This window comes from Bacillus rossius, chromosome 1 (genome assembly GCF_032445375.1).
Source record: "Bacillus rossius redtenbacheri isolate Brsri chromosome 1, Brsri_v3, whole genome shotgun sequence".
Classification (NCBI taxonomy): domain Eukaryota; kingdom Metazoa; phylum Arthropoda; class Insecta; order Phasmatodea; family Bacillidae; genus Bacillus; species Bacillus rossius.
Window position 1 is genome coordinate 328,459,658 of NC_086330.1, and position 19,936 is coordinate 328,479,593.

At 37.6% G+C, this 19,936-nt stretch overlaps 2 protein-coding genes across 3 annotated transcripts in view; one reads left to right on the forward strand and one right to left on the reverse strand.

Annotated features, from left to right (window-relative positions):
* LOC134528014 (uncharacterized) overlaps nucleotides 1-5,784 on the forward strand; it is a 157,642-nt gene extending 151,858 nt beyond the window's left edge. For both annotated transcript variants that reach the window (XM_063361175.1, XM_063361176.1), the window contains exon 4: nucleotides 3,958-5,784. In XM_063361175.1, the coding sequence (XP_063217245.1) occupies nucleotides 3,958-4,192 (235 nt within the window). In that variant the 3' untranslated portion in view covers nucleotides 4,193-5,784. The remainder of the gene's footprint in view (nucleotides 1-3,957) is intronic.
* Nucleotides 5,785-7,336: 1,552 nt separating this feature from the next.
* Nucleotides 7,337-19,936, reverse strand: part of LOC134528059 (dynein axonemal heavy chain 1-like) — a 146,014-nt gene continuing 133,414 nt past the window's right edge. The window contains exons 28-29 of the mRNA XM_063361279.1: nucleotides 12,719-12,859; nucleotides 7,337-7,371 (exon numbers count right to left, since the gene is read on the reverse strand). Of these exons, the coding sequence (XP_063217349.1) occupies nucleotides 7,337-7,371; nucleotides 12,719-12,859 (176 nt within the window). The remainder of the gene's footprint in view (nucleotides 7,372-12,718; nucleotides 12,860-19,936) is intronic.

Below are 19,936 nucleotides of genomic sequence, written 5' to 3' on the forward strand. Positions count from 1 at the left end.
GTGTTACATTGGTATATAAAACACGCGCGTATACGAATGTGACATTGTGTCGAAATGTCTAATCAATCGGTGAAGAACTTTCGTAGATTTAAGATTTTGAACGAACGAACATTTACGTTTTTATTTATATAGATGTGTGAGGTGGTTCGTCCCGCCACTCTGGCTGCCTGGCCACGGGCCGGGAGGTGGGAGGGGTGTGCTGAAGCACCGGGACGGAAGCCCTCGCGACCTCCATCGTCGCCGCTGAAAGGCTGACGGGGGACAAACAGGAAGGGCGGCGGGTAATTAAACGCTATCGACCGGGCGGTCACCGTGATGGGCCGGGCCTACTCGAGGACCACGCCCAGGCGGCGCTCCTACAAGGCCCTCGATGGGGCTTCAAAGAGCAGGTCAGGTTTGCCTTGTCGTGACTGCTTCAACAAGCCTCGCCCACGCGACCACCGAGAGGCCCGGGTCAGCCAGGCGGAGGACAATCCCGCTGCACGGCAGGATGGCTACATCTTACACATTCACTTCGTATGCTCCAGAACCGACATGCTACCCCTACTTACTTGAAACACACATGCTAACACCTGCGTCACTGCATACGTACACCTACAATATTTTCGTGTGTTTATTTTTTAACTAAGTTTATGTAAAAATACCATCACAAGTGTAAAAAAAGTACAATAATGCTAGGATTTAGTATGTTTGCAATAGCTTCTGGTGCATTCTTAATCCGTGGTACACAAATTTACTTATGTTATACATTTGTAAATTATTCTTTAATTTCAGCTCATTATACGTACCCAAACCACGACAGTGAAAAACTGATGGCTCTCACAAAAGTAATTTTAGTTTTTACAGCTTAACCTGTTGATCCACGATGCGTGCTGTAAGCACTGTCATTGAGCTGAGAGAATCGTACGTTCAGTCCAATATTAATATATACCTTCCGACCGTTCCGTCACGTACAAGGGTGGCAATAGCACATGCACAACAGTAATTCAATATGCAGAAAAAATATTTAAATTTAAGACGATATTGTGTATAATGCAATTTATTTTTCGCAGTAACGTGGTCGTACTAATTTACTCTGCACTTTAAAAGATTTTTTTAATCTACAGTGAAATAATAAAAAACTGCACTTTGATTAAATCAAACAAATTTGTATTTTCGAAACTAAATAAGAACCAGCAAATTAACATAATAGTTATTGTAATATAATATGTATGGTTACGTTCTTTTAATTAAACCGAGGTCTGCAGTACAATTTAAATTTTTTTAACACACGTGAAAATTACACAAGTGTTGATTTTAAACACAGGACAAAAATCTAAAAAAATACAAAGAATCTGTATGTGTAATTTTACGAAAGATTTTATGGTGCAGGCACTCGGACAGCTTTTGCGGAGTAGATATCTGAACGACTTCGTCATCTCGTTTTTCTCAAGAGAATGCGACCTTAGATTTCCTGGTTCTGTTTTATTTGTAAAAATTTTACATGGAAAAGATGTATTTGTGAATGAGTATCCAAGTAGTTCAGCCACACTTGAAAACTTCAAGTAATAAATTCGCATTTGAATAAACAATTTATGGAAACAGCACGTCTTGTATTAATGCGTGAAAATGTTAAATTATTTTCAAATTAAGGGACAGATACAATGTAACAACAACTATCTTGTTTTAATAGCCACTTATTGCATCCATACACTTTTTATAACATACCATTATGTGCAAATTACTTTGCAAGTTGCATTAAAGAATATTTCAGGCCAACCATTGCAGAAATATACGGTTATTATTGTTTTCAAAGCTCAGTTTTTAAGTGTGTACTCTAAATTGTATTGCAGATAGATAAGCACCCTTTTTTAAATCCCAGCTTTTACATTTTTTTCAAAAAATGGTTCTATTACTGAGCTATGTGGAACAATTAACGTTGGCGCAGGCCTTTATCGCGTGAAACTATGAAATTTTTGCAAGTATAAATTGGCTACTGTCGTAATAATTCTTTCTCTGATGAACGTTAACAAAAAGCCGGCCACTAATTGAGTTACGGGAAAATAGGTGGCGTCCTAATGACAGAAGCTGTTTCTACATCCGGCAGAGTAATATCAAAATCACAGGGTAACTGAAGTGATTAGGTAACGTAGTTAACGTGTGTAACGTTTTAAACGGAAATTTATCGGTAGCGCGGGGATAAGGAAAAAAACGTTTGGAAACATATTGTTACGATTTACAGGGTTCGTAAAGGGATAGCCCAATTAAAGATTTTATTTCACACACAGTTTTATTGATGGCCACTACTTATGTACTTACAATTAATCTTCTAAAATGGCAAATAATCAATTGGAAACATCTATGGAAACACGTGTCGGCGGCTCGCGTAACTCCGCAGCTGTCAGGTTTCGGATGTCAAACTAACAGCGCCGCGCGGGGAGAGGGGGCTGGGGGGAGGGGAAGCGGCGACCCAGGTGCGCGCGGAACATCTCATGTTACGGCGGTATGTGATGCAGCCCCGCTAGCTCTGCACCTGCGCGTGACGTGACCTTGCTCACGTTCGTAACAATATTTACAGCTCTTTACAGATGACATATCAGCGCATGATTTTGTATACTTTCCAATACTTTTGTAAACGTTTTCATACTTTCTTGAAAATTTGCATAAGTCTGCATACATTGGCCTACTTTTGCACAGTTTCTAAACTCTCAACTCTCAGCTCTGAGGTTCGATCAGGTGTTAGCTTTAAAATTGTGATAATTTGTATAGACCTTTACAATAGTGTTATGTATCATATTTTAGCTACCATAGCCCATTAACTTATCATACTTATATTCCATTGAAGACATGGACAGACGCTAGTAAATAAAGGACTACTTTCAACGCATGATTTGACTTATGATTCAAATATTAGAGTACCCTAAAACTTTCATATCGCTCGTATCTGTGAAGTTTCACTTCTAACGCGCGTGGCGACCACGCACCCATGTTTTATTTTAAACCCCTCGTCACCGAGCAATATCCGCTACATACGTTACACGCTTTAACTCCGTTACCTACTCACTTCCGTTTCCCTCTGGTTTTGATATTACTCTACCAGCTGTAAAAAAAAAGTTTTACTTTGAAAATCGCCTTTAGTTTTCTCTACACCGTTATTTAGAATTTTTAATTCATATATACGTTTATAAACATTCACCCATAGTATTATTATGAGTCTTTTTTTTTAATCATGAGCGAAGACACTAAATTATGAAAGCATACTCATTTACATTATTACCCCCTCAATAAAAAACTTAAAAATATAAATTAAAAAATTTTCCCCGTACGTATTATCGTGTGTGAAGGTTCGACTCTTCATAATGATTGAATAAAACCTAAAGACTTATAATGCCGTCTAAAAGTTACATTTTACAAATCTCAAGCCTGAGTTAGCATAAAACGCGTGACATTTGGCCTGAAAACATTAGTTTGACAAATAAACGGAAGCATATAGTTAACATCAAAAGGAAGAGATAGTTTAGCCCTCGTCATGTTAAAGACCCAACAAAATTTAAAATATCATCCACACCATGTATGTCCCAACAAAATTTTGTCTGCTAACAAATTATAGGTAAACCTAAAGAAACCCAAATTGCATTAATTGGGCACGCTGTTATTATTATTAAAAATATTTGAAAATAGTTGTAGTTTATTTAAATATTAAAGCATATCCATACTTATAATTTTCATGTAGTTTCTTACATAAATTATTTTTCATTCGTTTCAAAATAAACCAGTAGCTATATTGTTATGATGCATTTGAACACAACTAAAAGAAACGCGCATGCACATTGGACATCACCCTGTTAGAATTACATTGAATTTTGCGCGTAAATTTCGTTGCGTATATTTATTTTATTCTGTACGGGCATAAAGAATTATAGCTCCAGTAAATTATATCTGTATTAGTTCGCTGATGCTCGTGTTGTTCTGTTGCAGTTACGTGATACGCCTGTACGTGTTCCTGTTCTTTTCGCTGTGGAGACAGGACACGCCTCCTTCTCTCTGGTGCGTGCAGCAGTTTTTCATGCTCCTGTACTACACCAACTTCAGCATCAACTTCCTGTTGTACTCCATGTGCGGCATAACCTTCAGGCGCTGCCTGTTGCAGCTCATGCGCAAGTACCTCAAGACCCTCGGTCGCCACCGCTGCGGGCTGGAACGATTCTCCTAGATGTCCCTAGTTGCTCCTATATGCATCTAGATCCTCCTATATGCCCTAGATGCTCCTATATGCCTCTATATGCTCCTATATGCTTCTAGATTCTCCTATATGCTTCCAGATTCCCCTAGATGTTCCTAGATGCTCTTATATGCCTCTGTATGCTCCTATGTGCCCCTAGATGCCTGTAGATGCTCCTTTATGCTCTTAGATTTTCATTTATGCTTTTAGATTCCCCTAGATGCTACTAGATGCTCCTTGATACTCTTAAGCTCGTAGATTCTCCTATATACCTCTATATGCTTCTATAAGAACCTAGATGTCCCTATATGCCACTATATTCTCCTAGGTGATCCTAGATGCTCTTATAACCTCCGATATTCTTCCACATGCTTCTAGAATGCCCTTATATGCTTCCTTGTGCCTGTAGATCCTTCTAAGTGGATATAGATACTCCTATATGATCCTAAATTCTTCAAAATACTTCTAGATGCTCCTATATGCTATTAGATACCTCTAGATTTCCCTAGATACTCTTAGATGTTCCTAGATGCCCTTGGATGCTCCTTGATGACCCTTTATTCTCTTAGATGATTTTAGATTCTCCTATTAGACCCTATATTTTTACAGATTTCCTTATGCACTCCTAGATGCCCCTACATGACCTTAGATTTTCATAGATGCCCCCCAGTTTACCGAAGATAAGAAGCGGTCTAAACTCACATCTATAATTTGACAACAGATTGTCGGCTTGGCGAGAACTCTGTGTGTACCCTCTGCTCGCACGTGTCGTGATCCATGTGGAATACCTGGAACCACCGCAGCGGTCGTTGTCGAGCTAGGTTCTGCCGCGGTTCTCCCGCGGTCTCAACACACCAGTTGAGTCGACTTGCCTCCTGTCAGCTGTCTTCGCTGAGGGTGCTGATCGGCGGCTACACCTGCCTGTCTGACAGGCGACAGCAGTGCCGCTCAGCGAGAACATGGCGCCTGCTCTGTTCATGTCGTAGGGACACATTTATTGTGAAAATCAATTTACAATATTTTTAATAAACTAATTTTCTTGATTTACTGTAAAATTTTCAACTTTGAAAACGGTTTAAAGGTTGTACTTTCCTTCAGTGCATATGGTAAATGTTAGGATTGTTGTTCCTCTCACCGATAGATGACATCGTTTCCAACTTCTGGGATTCTGGACCTGTATAACTTCAGCAGCCTCAGCAAGAAATAAAGTCTCAACCCGGATGGCGAAGACATCAGTTCTCATCAGCCTAAAGCCAGCATTGAGATGCAAGCAAACGCTCCTATTGGCAGAACATTAGAGAATGCGGCCGCAAGATGTTCATTGTGTGTGCGCGAGTACTTCAACACGCGTTCCTTCACTCCAGTGGCGTAAAGCGCATTTCTTAGGCGTTCATTGAGAAGCCTAGCGGAAGTCACGACACACAATCGTGGCGGGAAGCCGGTGCCGCCACATTTGGGACAGCAGGTGAAAACTTTAACATGTTGGGTTTCCCAAATCACTGGCATTATTTATTTGTGTCAATAGAATAATATACGTGTATCTTAAGGAGAAAATAAGTTCAATAATAAGAATCGTGTTAAAATCTGACTGTTTTTTCTGTGTTTTAATTTTGTTTGTACAAAAACACTTATCCGTTTCTGGAGTTATTGTTGGTAGCAGTAGATAAAATATACTTGTTGGGAGTTTTCATAGCTCCATTGATTTCAATTAAAAATAATTCATAAAAAATTTTAAAATATTTGTGTTAAACTCATAATATTTGTTTACATTATAAATAAGTTGATAACTGGTTCATATTGTATTCATATAAATCAACATTACATTTAATACGTGGTAACTTACTCTTCATAAATAATAAGTAATATTAATGTTAAAGTGTGTGGCATATCTTGAACAGAGAAATAATTTTTAACTGTGTTAATAAATGAGCAAATCCGACAAAGTACACGGTAGGTATATACACTCTTTTCTTTACTATCGATTCATTAAAACTTTTGCGGTTATAAGACAAGACTTTTTGGTTTGAATTATTTGTAGGCTCTCTAAATGGTGAAGTTAACAGTTGCTTAAGCGCTTGCTCACAAAAAATTCACTCTGAACTTTGGCATGGGCTATACTTTGCTTACAAATAAGCTCTAAATTTAATATAATATTTGGTTACTACAACGCAAATTTTTAAGTGTGTGTTACTAATGTGAAATATACCTACCTATAGAAACATGTACGAAATTGGGTAGTCCATAAAAAAATTTTAATATATCTTATAATTGCTTCACTTGTAACAATGATGTAATTTTATATGTTGACATCGAAGTTTGTTTGTTGAAATTATGAGTTACATTACATTAGTGTATTTTACATCTACAAGTTTCTCTTTTGCTATGTATATTTTTAGATAAAAATGTTCAGAAAGAAATGGTGATAAAAATTTTTGCATGGTTTTCAACCCGAACTGTCCAAACACATAGCTATAGGGTACATTAAAAAATTATTATCCATTTTAAGACTTTCTTAAATAAAATATATGTTGGCATATTCAAACAGGGTACCTAAGCCTCTATCTACACTGTTGCATGTGACCTATATATGCTTCAAAACAAAACAAAATTGAAAAAATATTAAAAAGTATTGCTTGAGGGTTTTAGCAGTAAAGAATATTTAAAATAGCTGATTTATTTCTTTGTCGCGCCTATAAAGATGTATAAAAACCAGACACAGGCAGGAAAAATTGTCATATTTTATGTAAAAAAACTAAACATGTTTTAATTAGGGAAATAAGAAGGTGCATATTTTTTTTAATTTATGCGCAAAATCTGATAACATTTCATAGGCAGGAATAACTTCTCTATAAGGATAGCCAGGTGAGCACCATAAGTAGCACACGAAAAGAGATCACCTTTAGGTAAATTATTGCCAATAATAGATTAATTTTTTGATATAGTAATTTAATGTAAAGTATTTAATGTTCTGAATAAGTTATGTGTTTTTACCTACTACCGAAAAGATAAAAAAATTCATTCCCTGTTTTTCATTCACAGTGAACAATGCAGCAACGTGCGTTTAAAAATCAATATTAAATATAGATGAAGAAACACCTTAAGGCAATACACACCAACAAACTTGTCTACAAAATTTTATTCGCTTTCAATCATCAGATACTTGAGCGCGCCTGACGCACGTCCAACACAGTAACTCGCTCTCACATGCATTTGTTTGAGACGCGTTTTACACATTATTTTTCACTTCTTTGAAAGATTGCTGGAGTTGCTAGTTTCTAATAAACCCACCCTGGTTGCTGAAAAATGCTACAAAATGAGTACATGTTCGGAAGAGAATAAAAGGACGTCGGGTGAACCTACACATTATGTGGTAATGATTTGATAACTTATAGTTATTATTTAAACAAACCCATTGCTGGTGCTCACGTATATAATAAATCCCTATCCCTATCGGTATTATGACATGAATTCCACGGTCGTACAATAACACTGAATTTTTACATTTTTACGCTAGACCGACAACTTTCAAATTTTTTTTTATGAAAATTTTTCCATCTTATTACAATTTTCAGTAATACTTTTTTCCCCACTGAATTATTTCTTGTACAACTAACACGAAGGCACAAAACCACTAAATAGAACTGGCCTCAGAGTCGTGAGAAGCTAAACCCTACCAGCAAAAGAAACCATCTCTGTTGTGCATGACCGAGCATAATGTGTTGCTCGAAGTATTTTGCCACCCGTCTGTTTGCTCGACACGGAGTCGACATAAGTCGAGCGAGTTATTTCCAGCATCTGCGTTCACTTCAAAGATTTTATTTCAGAGCATTGGATAGGGAGAAGGGCGGAATGAGAGTAGAAAAATGAGGGAAAGGAAGAGAAGGCTATAAAAGAAAATATATATAGGTATGAAGGTACAGAGTAGGAAGATGTTTCCGTGAAAAAGGGATTTTCAGGAGCTGCTTGTTAAAAAAGACTAGTGGAATTCATGACAACGAGAATAAGGTGTGCTCTCAGGGGATCTATGATGCTACAGGGGTCTGTGTAGGATTTACTGGCAAGTATTGGTAAAAAAAAAATTAGATATTTTATGTATTAAAAACCAAACCTCACCTTTATTAGAGGCCATGGTACAATGAATAAACTTTAAATATCGTTGATGTCGGAGGGAGATTTATATTTATTCTTACAGTAAAGTATAAGCAACCAGATGAAATTTTTAAAATAAATAAATGACATGTCAAAATTTAAGTCACAATTTGCTAGAAAAATACTTCCTATAACTTAAAAATAGGAAACAATAACTTTCAATTTAAAGAATAATAATAAAGAAATAACCAAATATTTTAATCATCAAGCTGTTTGGACAGAATACTACGTAATACTAAATTATTACTACGTAATACTAAATTTGTTAATCTTTTATCATTTATTTAAATAACTTTATATACATTTTAATACGTATGTAAGTAGTCTTACTTTAATACACCCGAGTGATGATCACCTCAAGTAGAAACGTAAACAAGCTAGTTCATGGTTCAATAACAATTGTCTTAGAAACGTAGCCTGGCGTTGTTGTGTTGAACAGAGCTCACACCTGTGTCATGTTCTTCGTGTGTCGAACTGCTTCCCTCGTGTTGTGTATTTATTTGTGTAAAGGCCTCGAACCTTGAAGTAGCGCTGAGGACCCTGTGTAAATACCATTTGTACTGGCAACACTGCTAGTCTCTGAAGCCTCGTTCAGTCGGCTCCAAGGAAACATCATCTCGCTTTGTGGAAGGTCGTACACGTGAGCGTCTGTGCGTGAGAAGTGTGTGGAACCAGTTATACTGCAGTCCATATAATCTGAGCACTTTTTAATATCTTCTAAGTGTTATCTTTCAGATAGCATCGCACTACTAAACACTTCACTTTTTAAAAAATTTAGAAATAAATTATTTTACAAATTAGTTTAAAAATATTTTCCTTATTAATATAGGCTACAAGCAGTGTAAATTGTATAATGCATTCCTGTGGAATATTGGTATGTAAAACTAGGTTTTATCTGAACCAACGAATTTTTGTCTCCCGAATTGTGATATGCGGGATGTTTTAGGGTATATTATATCCTTATCTCACAGTAGCATTATAACTATTTCTTGAAAACGTTTAAAAATCGTTGCACTGTTTGGTAAAATAGTTGTTCTCAAGTATTGTCGGTTTGAAGACGTGTAATATTGGTTATACTTAAGATGAAATTCGTACAGTTGCTGACAGTATTGACAGTCACGAGTCAATTCCAAAAACTTCTTTCCGGATAGAATGCGCTGTACGCCTTAACAGAAAATGCAGGCGTTTGTTTGAACAGAAACCTATTAAAGCCAAAAGTCATTCCTTGCAGTAAGGTTTGGTCGTTTTAAAAATCATCTATCTCTGAGAGGTAAAGGTAACGTTTAAAAGTTTACAATAACGTCTAACGGAACTGATAATGTGCCTACAAAGGGAGTTTATTTTGATTTCCTTTAACACCTTTTGAAGTGGAACTTCTTTGCTGAGGGGATTACAATTTTTTAGCGTTAGAAAAATTCCGATCGCATGAGGGGAATAGTCATATACGTGGTGGGGGAACCGGTAGAGCAGGAGAGTGTGTCAGCGGCGACGCCACTCCAACGCATGCGCTAGCATTCGAATGGAAAGATGTCAAGGGGGTGGGATAGGTACACAGCGTAGCATGTTATATGCCAGTTGTAACGGCCGGAAGGGGAGACGGCAGGGAAGAGGTAGAAATGACGCAGCAGTGATGCTACGGAATCCTCGTAACGCTGCGTGTATTTGTCTATTCCTCAGTTTTCGTAACGGCTAACGATTGATGTTGCCATATTTCTTTAATTTAATTTAAAGTTTCTACAAATTATTTATTCGTGTATAAAAGTTATTGAATTGTGGAATTAACTTTATAAGTATCATTCATTTTATGTGAAAAGTTGATTGAAAATGTAAATTATTTATCTCTATTTGTACCAAATAAGCAAGAAGTTTCACTTGCGTCACTCGTAGACTCCATGCACGCAATTTTTTTTTTACTCCTTGAGTTAATGGTTTGGCATTATCAAAAAAAAATTTTCAAACCTTTTAAAACAAAACATTTTTTTTTTTTTGCTACTTTAAAATTTTTAACTTTGCATATTACAGATAGATATAGTATATTTTTTCATATTAAGGAAGTTAGTTAAAAAAAATTTTCCAAAGGCACCTTTCTAATTTCTACCCCTTCGGCCTGATTTCTCCCATTTCCAAACTCGACCGGGGTCTTCCATCTCTAAATTTTATACATCAGTCTGGAAGTAAGTGGTGAAATTTTACGGCAGTTAACGTGTCTATTAACTGTGATACATAAGAAGGGGCATGTGCTTTTCGCAAAAAATTCTAAACCAGCTGTGTGTTTCGACTTTAAAGCATTGTCGGTGTTTAGAGGTAGGCTGGGTTAAGTTGCGGTACATTTCTCCTGTCAGCACATGCATCATAGTCATCCAGCGCGTAAGCAAACGTGACCTTAATGACCAGGCCAAATGGGATCATGGCTTTTAGTAGCATATAAATGTATTTCGTGCTAATGGTACATGGTTGTGGCGGAGAGGTGCCAGCAGCCATCTTGTCCGTGACATCTGACCTGGAATTTGACCCCGGCAGCCATTTTGGACGACTTTGACCCACAAAATCATCTTGGCTTCCGTTATTTTGATTTATGACGTCACAACGACCATATTGGAATCAAGTTCCTCACTTCCGAACATTGCATTTTTCGTTACGGTGACAACGCTACCTAGACATTTGATTTTGACCACGATCGCCATCTTGGATACCGCCATCTTTCCCACCACCAGGATTCCGCAATTTAGTATTATGATGTAATGCCCACCAAGTTGTTTTCGTGGGATGGAGGTCGCCAAATTGGCTTTTTCTTCTGCTGGAGGTCACCATCATTGTCAGGTTTGTTTCCGCTGTTTGATCCTAGAGTGCGCCAGTATCGCTCTATCTCGTGCAGAAAATGTTGAGGTTCCATTACCTACCAGTATTTTTACTAGTTAGCCTTATAGACATACTAATTTTAGATTTTTATACAAACTACATTTGAAGCGAGGTGAGTCGAACCATAACAGCTCGAATTTACATATGTTAGGTAAAACATGAGCCTTTCACCATACGGCCATCGAGATATTTACCAGACTGATAATTAAACAGGATATATGTATATATTAAAATAACACATATTCAGACTTGTATTTTTTGTAATATGAACGAATAATTGCAGCACCTGTTCCTGTTAGAGGGTGGGCCACCGCATTTGTTATCAACACATGCTACTAGAATCACTATTGTCTGCTAGAGTTAACTGCTGCTATATTAGTTTATTTTTTACCCGCAGTAGTGCTAAATCACCCGATCATCAGCTGTCGTAGTATTCGCTGTCAACCCCCTTTACCACCATTATGAAAATCTCTAATTATTAACCTAGAAATTCGGCAAATTTTCCAAAAATCATTAAATATTACTTATAAACATATTAAATGTTTCGATCGATTTCAGTCCTTGGTTTCATTCTTTGTTAAAGCAAAAAAGTAATTTTATCCGAAATATATTTATTTAATAAAATATGTTGAAAAGTCCCCAAAGCTCTTTAAATTCCCAACTACTAGCAGCCAGTAAGACGTTGATGTCATGTTGATACCAATTTGAAAATCTTTAATTAAAACCTTCAAATATGGAGAAAAAAATCTAAAAATCATTACAAAATTTACTTATTAGTACCTATATATTGATAGACTCGATGAATTTCCATCTTTGGTTTGATCCTTGTTTGATCCTTGGTCACTGCTAAAAGTAATTATAGCTTAAAACCAAAAGACCGAGCTGTCAGGTTCGAATATTCTCGCTTCGAATTTATTTTGTAAAAAAATAATATAAATATGTCTATAAGGGTCATAAAACTACTGATAAGTAATGAACATCCACCTCACTTGCATTAAACATATTGATACTGGCGCACTCTAAGAAAAAACAGCGGAAACAAATATGAAAATTATTTTTTCATAGATGGTGACCTCTAGTTGAACAAAAATCCAAATTGGCGACCTCCTTCAGGCGAAAATAATATGGTGGGCATTACATCATAATTCTATATGGTGAAAATCTAGATGGTGGAAAGTTCTATAAAATTAAATGTCGGAATCCCAGATGTCTGAATCAAGGATGGTGATCGGGTCAACCTGGCTACCAGGGTCAGGGTCAAGGTCAATGGTTGCGGCCAAGGTCATTAAAGATGGCCGCCGTGACGTCACAATCCAATATGACGGCCGGAACCACGCCACAACCATGAATTGGTGGTAGGAAATACATTTATATACTACTGTTTTTCTTGCTGACAGCCGCCAACCACAAGGGAATAATCGCTAGCGTGGGCATATACGTACTTTCTTGCAGCCAAATGAGCGATCAGAAAGTACATGGCCCTGTACATAACTAGTAACTGGCACTCACCTCGGCTCCGCCAGCGCTGCGCGTGTCGAGCAGCGGAACTAGCGCTCACCTTGGTCTTGCCCGAGCCGGTGGGTCCCACGATCATCAGACCGTGCCGCACCACAGTCGTCTCGTACAGCTGGATCACCTTCTTCACGAACTCTGCGACACGCGACAATAGCCTCGTGCCTCTTTCCCGCCTGCGCGCCAAACATCAAGCTGTTAACCACCGACGCCGTTGGAAAGCTTCACTTTCAGTTCGCCAGTTACCCTGAGATCTTGGTTGGAGCTACAGTTACTGACTTAACCTGGTTTGTATCAGGGGTTAGTCAACAGGTAACAGCTATTCTGATGATGGTGACTGCAAAGTTGACCGAAACGTTGACGCGGCTACAATCCAGACAATGGCTGCGAAATCCTGAGATCTTTATTCAAAAGAATTAACTTGGTGTGTTATCAAAACCCACCAAATACCACAACCAACGCTTTCTTCTTCGTTCCTCGTGCCTGTCTGACCTGTTACGATGGAATCACAACAGCCAAAGGACGCAATGTCAGCAAAAATTTCGCTATCGAGAATCGCGGTTTATGCTCAGGCGACAATAGAAAAATAACTATATTGTTATTATTATTTTTGCTTTTACATATTCACCACACATACGACAGCTCTCAGTGTTAACATTATGTTTTAATCGATGTTTGAGAGAGATATGTTTAATTCAAATTTAATGGGTATGATCTCATTTCAAAGAGATCAAAGAGAAAATATACGAATAATAATATTGCCAATGCGCCAGTTTAACCAGCATTCGAAAACGAAACCCTGACGCTCATTTCAATACCATCGCACACACGACGTGCTGGAAATAGAATATTCCTGATTGGAAAGTCTGTCGCACAAGAGGATCATTTCGTGCTGACGTAAAAGACGTGTCGAAGTAAGCTAGGAAATTAATTTGACATTCGAATTCACCACATTCAAGTGAATATTTTCCGAATATTCATGTTAGAAAAAAATCCTACTTTTTTAGTGTGAAAACATTCAATAAGACAACAAATGTGAATTTCTTAGCATTTTTAGTAGAAAAGATTTCTCTTTCAGTTTTTAATGTAATATTAGGTAACAGGTAATAAAGCTTTAGACTTATTATTATAAAAAAATAAACTTTTCATTAAAAATCAAAATATATATATGTAATTTAAACAAAAAAAAACATATTCTTCTCTTAAAATTTTATGTATCTTTACTTACTGAGTATTTTGAATATAAGGTTTTAAATATTTAACTACTTTTAAGAAACTAAAATATATAGTTCAAAAAAACAAAAACTTAAATTTAGCTCGTTCAGCGTCGGAAAGTGAAATAACTCAATATTTTACTATAATTTGATTCAATCATCTTAACAAATCACTAATCACGCTCTAAACTCCTCAAACTCCGCTCCTTCCTGTTTTCGATCTGCCGTCAAATAAACAACAAACGACTGGCTTGTTTCGGATCAGTCCAGCAATTCCCGAAACAAGATGCAAACGGTGGTAAATGTGAGGTGGCTTCTCAGGTAGTACCGACGGGTGACGCTAGAGCGAGCGTCAGTCGCGCCGACAATCCGTACCAACCCAGGATTTGAAAACTGAATATTCGCATTTGCGAATGTCGGCGACATTTGTTCGCATTCGCGAATGCCTAAAAACTGGCATTCGTTACATCGCTTATACAGCCCTCCCAATCTAGACATACTAAACTATGAAAATTACCACGATCCAGTGAAATTTGACTGGAAAATTGTTGGGAGCTCGAAGCTGTGGCCTCCGCGTTATCGCTTGGTGCTGCAAGCACAATAGCGTTACGCAAAAAAAGTATCATCTCCTAGTCAGTCACATTCGACTCAGACATTACGTCAGTGGGACCTACACACGGACGCAACCTCGCTGAAATGCGATCTCAGAGTTATGTTTTCGAGTGATGGCGATACTGTTGCATTCGTAACATTATTTAAATATTTTAATATATATATATATAGGTTTTCCTTTATAAATTATTCTGTGAAATCTTTTAAATGTGTCTACGCACAGCATACGGCAGCTATCAATGCATAAATTTTATTTAATCCATATATCTCACCCCCAGAATAAGACTGTCGTAACTACGAATTCAATGTTTTGAGTAAATTGGGTTTAAAAATTTGAAAGTGTCATGATAAATCAGGGTCAGCTACCTCCCTTTCGTAATTTTTGTGGAATGTGTTGTTATTGCAATGCTTTGAAGATACCTTCTAAAAGACATCTGAAATTGAATATAAATATTTAAAAAAAATAATGAAAGAAGCTACAACAGTTTAACTGTTGGTGACAGGTGCAAATAAATAATTACAACAATGTTTATTATGAATGATTATTGACATTCTGGTTAGTAAAGACAACAAAAACTAAATGTTAAATTTTCCTTAATTACACTTATAATACTTATAATAAAAGTTAATTCAACACAACTGCAGTCGAATTTGAACATTAAAAAATGTAGATACAACAAGTTGACTGTCAGTGACTATTTAAATACTTCAAGTTGGTTGAATATACTGTAGTTACTATAGAGAACAAACATTAATTATACTGTCCCAAATTACACTTCAAATACAAGTATCATCAATGCAACACATTATTGCAGTTGTTTGTAAAGAGTTTTCATCAACAACAAAAAACACTAGCTACTCGCTTTCACATTCGAAAGTATCCTCATTGGGATTGTTGCTTCGCTTTGACTGATCAAGTGATCAGTAGTTGATGGTAGGGACTGATAGAACTCGTGATATACACTTGGAATTATTCCATCAGTACATAATGATGAAAGGTCCTTCTTTTCAGAAGAGATGCATGGCCTTGCTATGTAGGCAGGAGTGAGTGAAAAACCCTCAAAAAACGGACGACTTCTTCGACGTCGCCTAATATGGATAGATTTGAATTCGTCACTTTCAAAATCTGTCTTATAAAACAGCACATATTTGTAATCTTTCTTGACTTTTAGTACGCGAATGTCATTCCATTTCATGACATCTCCATGTTCATCTACAGTGAAATTACTTCCCATTTCTGCAGATAATGTCTTAAAGTCATGAAAGTCGGTAAAGTTCATTTCCCTCACATGATAAGGATTTCCTGTCTTTTTGAAACACTGAACAATCCCAGTCCACTGTGAAGGTACATAAACAAGACCACTTTTCAAGGCTCTCTTTTTTTGTTTTTCGATACAAGAATGCATCGAATCTCCAGCATTCTGTGTGTGTCCTACAATCAAATATTTGTGTGTAATGGATTCTACCTTCTGTAGTGTCTGGGTGGCGAACAGATACATTGTAGCTAGGAATTTGTTTTTGTTTTGAGCACAACAATAATTATCGCTGTAGAACATGAAATCTGTACAGTCTGTACACTTTATATATATTCATACACACACGATGCAATTTCTATTGCTCCTTTGTTTCCAGATGCCTCATTCCACAGGTAACAATAGCCATCCTTTGATGCATTGTCAAATATTGTGAAATTATACACATTTAGTCTCCTCTAATAGTACAATACAGAAACATTCCCACAGGGTGTCTGGAGTACTGACTGTAAATCAAAGTCACATACTCTTATTTGCTTGTTTTTGAGTGCTACTTCTACATCAGCCCTTTTTATTTCACATGACATTATTTTCATTTAATGTGGTTTTAGTAGGTGTATTTGGTTCATATGGGGACAGGGGAGGGGGGAGGGGGATTCGGGGATTCGAGGCGGCCATCTTGGATGACGTCACTTCCAGCGGCCATCTTGAATGACGTCACTTCCGGCGGCCATCTTGGATTACTTCACTTCCGGCGGCCATCTTAGATTGCGTCCCTTCCTGCGGCCATCTTGGATTACGTCACTTCCGGCGACCATCTTGGATTACATCAAGTCCGGTGGCCATTTTGTTTTCTACAACATTCCTCTATTTTGAGTTTCGTCCGCCATCTAGAAAATCTTTATTTATTATCCGATTTTAATGAAAACAAATTTAAATTTTAAAAAATTAAATAATCAAAATTTTAAAATAAAATTAAAAAAATATTATTTAATAAAATTTTAATTAAAAACCTACGTATCGAACACCCCACTCCTCTAAATTACAAGTACATCATCTAGCACCCCCACCCCTCTGTTACAATGGCATCGTCATCGAACACCCCACTCATTCATGTTACAATTTTTCGTTACATCCACCATCTTGGAAAATCATAATTATTAACTTAGAAAATCAGGGAAAAAAATATATACCATCGTTGTCTGCTGGAGGGACCATCTTATTTAGTGGAGACTGCCATCTTGATTTCATCTGATGGATGTCGTCATCGGCTGTAGGTTTATAAAGTATGTTAGTGTATGTAAGGTCGAGTTACAATTCTCTACCAACATTGTTATGAACCTTATAGACCAAAATCCACAGAATCCAAAAAATCCACAAAATCCACAGTCATTTTGTTGTTGTAACCGACAGTTTTTTCTTAAAGTCTTATCACTTATAGGTTTTAACTAAAATATATGTTATCAATACTATCGTTGTGGATGCGTTAGTTAAAGTAATGATAATTTAAAAAAACATTTATTACTCCATCTTAGCTGGCCAAAAAATTTTCAGAGTCCTAACTCACAAGTAATAATCTCTTCTCATGTTTGCGTACACGTGTTTTAAAGCTGCATGGAAGCAGATATTTTTAATGTCTGCGTTCAATTTCACTTTTATAAACAAGTTCATGTTTGCGTACATGTGTTTAAAAGCTGCATGGAAGCAGATATTTTTAATGTCTGCGTTCAATTTCACTTTTATAAACAAGTTCATGTTTGCGTACTCGTGTTTTAAAGCTGCACGGAAGCAGATATTTGTAATGTCTGCGTTCAATTTCACTTTTATAAACAAGTTCATGTTTGCGTACTCGTGTTTTAAAAGCTGCATGGAAGCAGATATTTTAATGTTTGTGTATAATTACATTTCACCATTCTGTAAGACATTTATAAGTATCAGTACCTCGTGGGATATAGGTTCTATATTAAAAATAATAAACAATATGTAGGTAAAATTGTATTTATTAAATTAAGAACATATTTTACACAACAAAAATGGAGCAAAAAAAAAACTACACATAAAAAAACTGAAACTTTACAACAAAAATGGAAACTATAAATCAAAAACATAAACTGTACAGCAAAAACAGAAAAACTATACAACAAATGGAAACAACTACCAAACTGCCAAACTATTTAAATTAAAAACTATTTACAGAAAAAAAATTATTCGCCGCCTCCAACATATCCGTGGGGTACTGTGTGGATACCATCTTCGCAGATCAGCCGTTTGTCGTCCTCCCACGTTATGGCCAGCTTATTGCTGTACTCAGTATAGAGTATGTGCTGATGGGAGCGAATTGCTCTAACGCCTGCCCTCATTGTGCGGTGGTCTTGCAGGGCTTCCAGGTAGTCATCGAATGTTATGTGGTTTTTGACCACACATCGCTGGATGCCCTTGGCCTTTTTCTCGCTCTTACCACCACACCTGTAGGCGTAGAGTTTGGCCCGTAGGCTTACAAACTCCTCCATCACTTCTCCCCCACATTCATCTTTGAATTTACCGACAACTTTCTTGTTGATGGGGGAGAAGCATGGGTGGTCGGAAGGGTAGCAGCTGGTGTCGAATTTAGCCATCAGTGTAGGGTCGGCTTTGAGGTCTGAGTAAAAGTCTGTTGTCTGGATCTCATACACAAAACTGTCTGTATCCATATACATCAGGTGAATATTGTCATGGTAACGGGGTTTCATGGTATTGTAGTGGAAGTCGTACATGAGAGTCTTTGAAAGATCTAGTACGGCCAGTCCGGCATAGATCGGCTTGTCGAAAATTATGGTCTCGTGATTAAGGTGGACTAGAGACAAATTCGGTTCGTACATTGTACGGTCCTTGAAGGACGGACGACACACCAACTTCTTGAACCTCTTCTCAGAGCACACCAACTCCATTTTGAGCCTCCGCCTTTTATTTTCCATCAGTTTACCAAATGTCGAGTTCACAGCGAGCTTAAAGAACTCCTTCTCGAACTCGTTGGCTGCTGCTTTCCGCTTGTTGGTATTCAGCCGAATATAGGGCTCCAACCATGCCGACTGCTCAAACTGCAGGACTCGATGTATCTTAGTCACTCTCAGCCCATGAGATACCGCTTGCTGGAGGTTTTTGTAGTGGACAATGTAGTGCTCTTTATTTTCAAGTGTTGTCATCAACTTTGATTGATTTGAGCCGGGCGGACACTGATTTATGGGGAGAAATGGCAGGTCTTTATGACTTTCATGGAGCTCGGGAGGGTACTCCACATTACACTCAATAATGTAGCCTGTAGGAGAATCATCTGGGACAGACACGACATCAATTGATGTGTCTGCCCATTGGAAATGCCGAATTGGAAGCGGCAGAGACATCGCCCACCCGTACAAATTATTTGCATCAATGTACTCCAGGAATGTGGATGGCTTGGATGCATCATATGTCTCAGGTATGTAGGAGTTATTGGCTACGCAATGACGTTTAATGCTTTGCGCTACTCCCCCCCTAATACCAGCCTCCACAAACATGTACATATCATAATCGGTAAGAAGCTCTAGCTGTACGCCTGTGGTTCGAAGCATCGCATCGAAAGCGAACCCTGGACAAGAAACATAGTGAGACGGATCTAGGCTGTATGTCTCCAAACATATGGAACGGAAATTCTCGAATACATCCGCCAAAATCAGGACATCTGTCTTTAGATACAAGTCAGCGTACTCCCCCAAAGTAGCACACTGAAACTTGTCCCAGACTTTCACTGCATGAGCGTACTCCATCTCTGAAATCATGGAATCAGTCAGACTATTGTAGAAATCATCGATGGATGGAAGACGAGTATCATCTAGTCGAGCAAAAGAATCCACAAAATCATACGGGAAGACACCCTTGCGGGTAACCAACTCCAACTCATCAGGCGCGAAAAACTCAGTAGTACTTATAAACTTGTCTGCAGGCAAGAACTCAGCGAGCGAAGCAAGACCCCGACTCATAAAACGGAACGTATCGACAAACTGAATGCTGAACTTATCATGTAACTTCTTGGAAAAAGTTATCAGCTTCTCCTCTGAATTCGGAATGATGAAGATGTCTTTACTATCATACCCCAACTTCCTGATAATGAAGTTCTGATC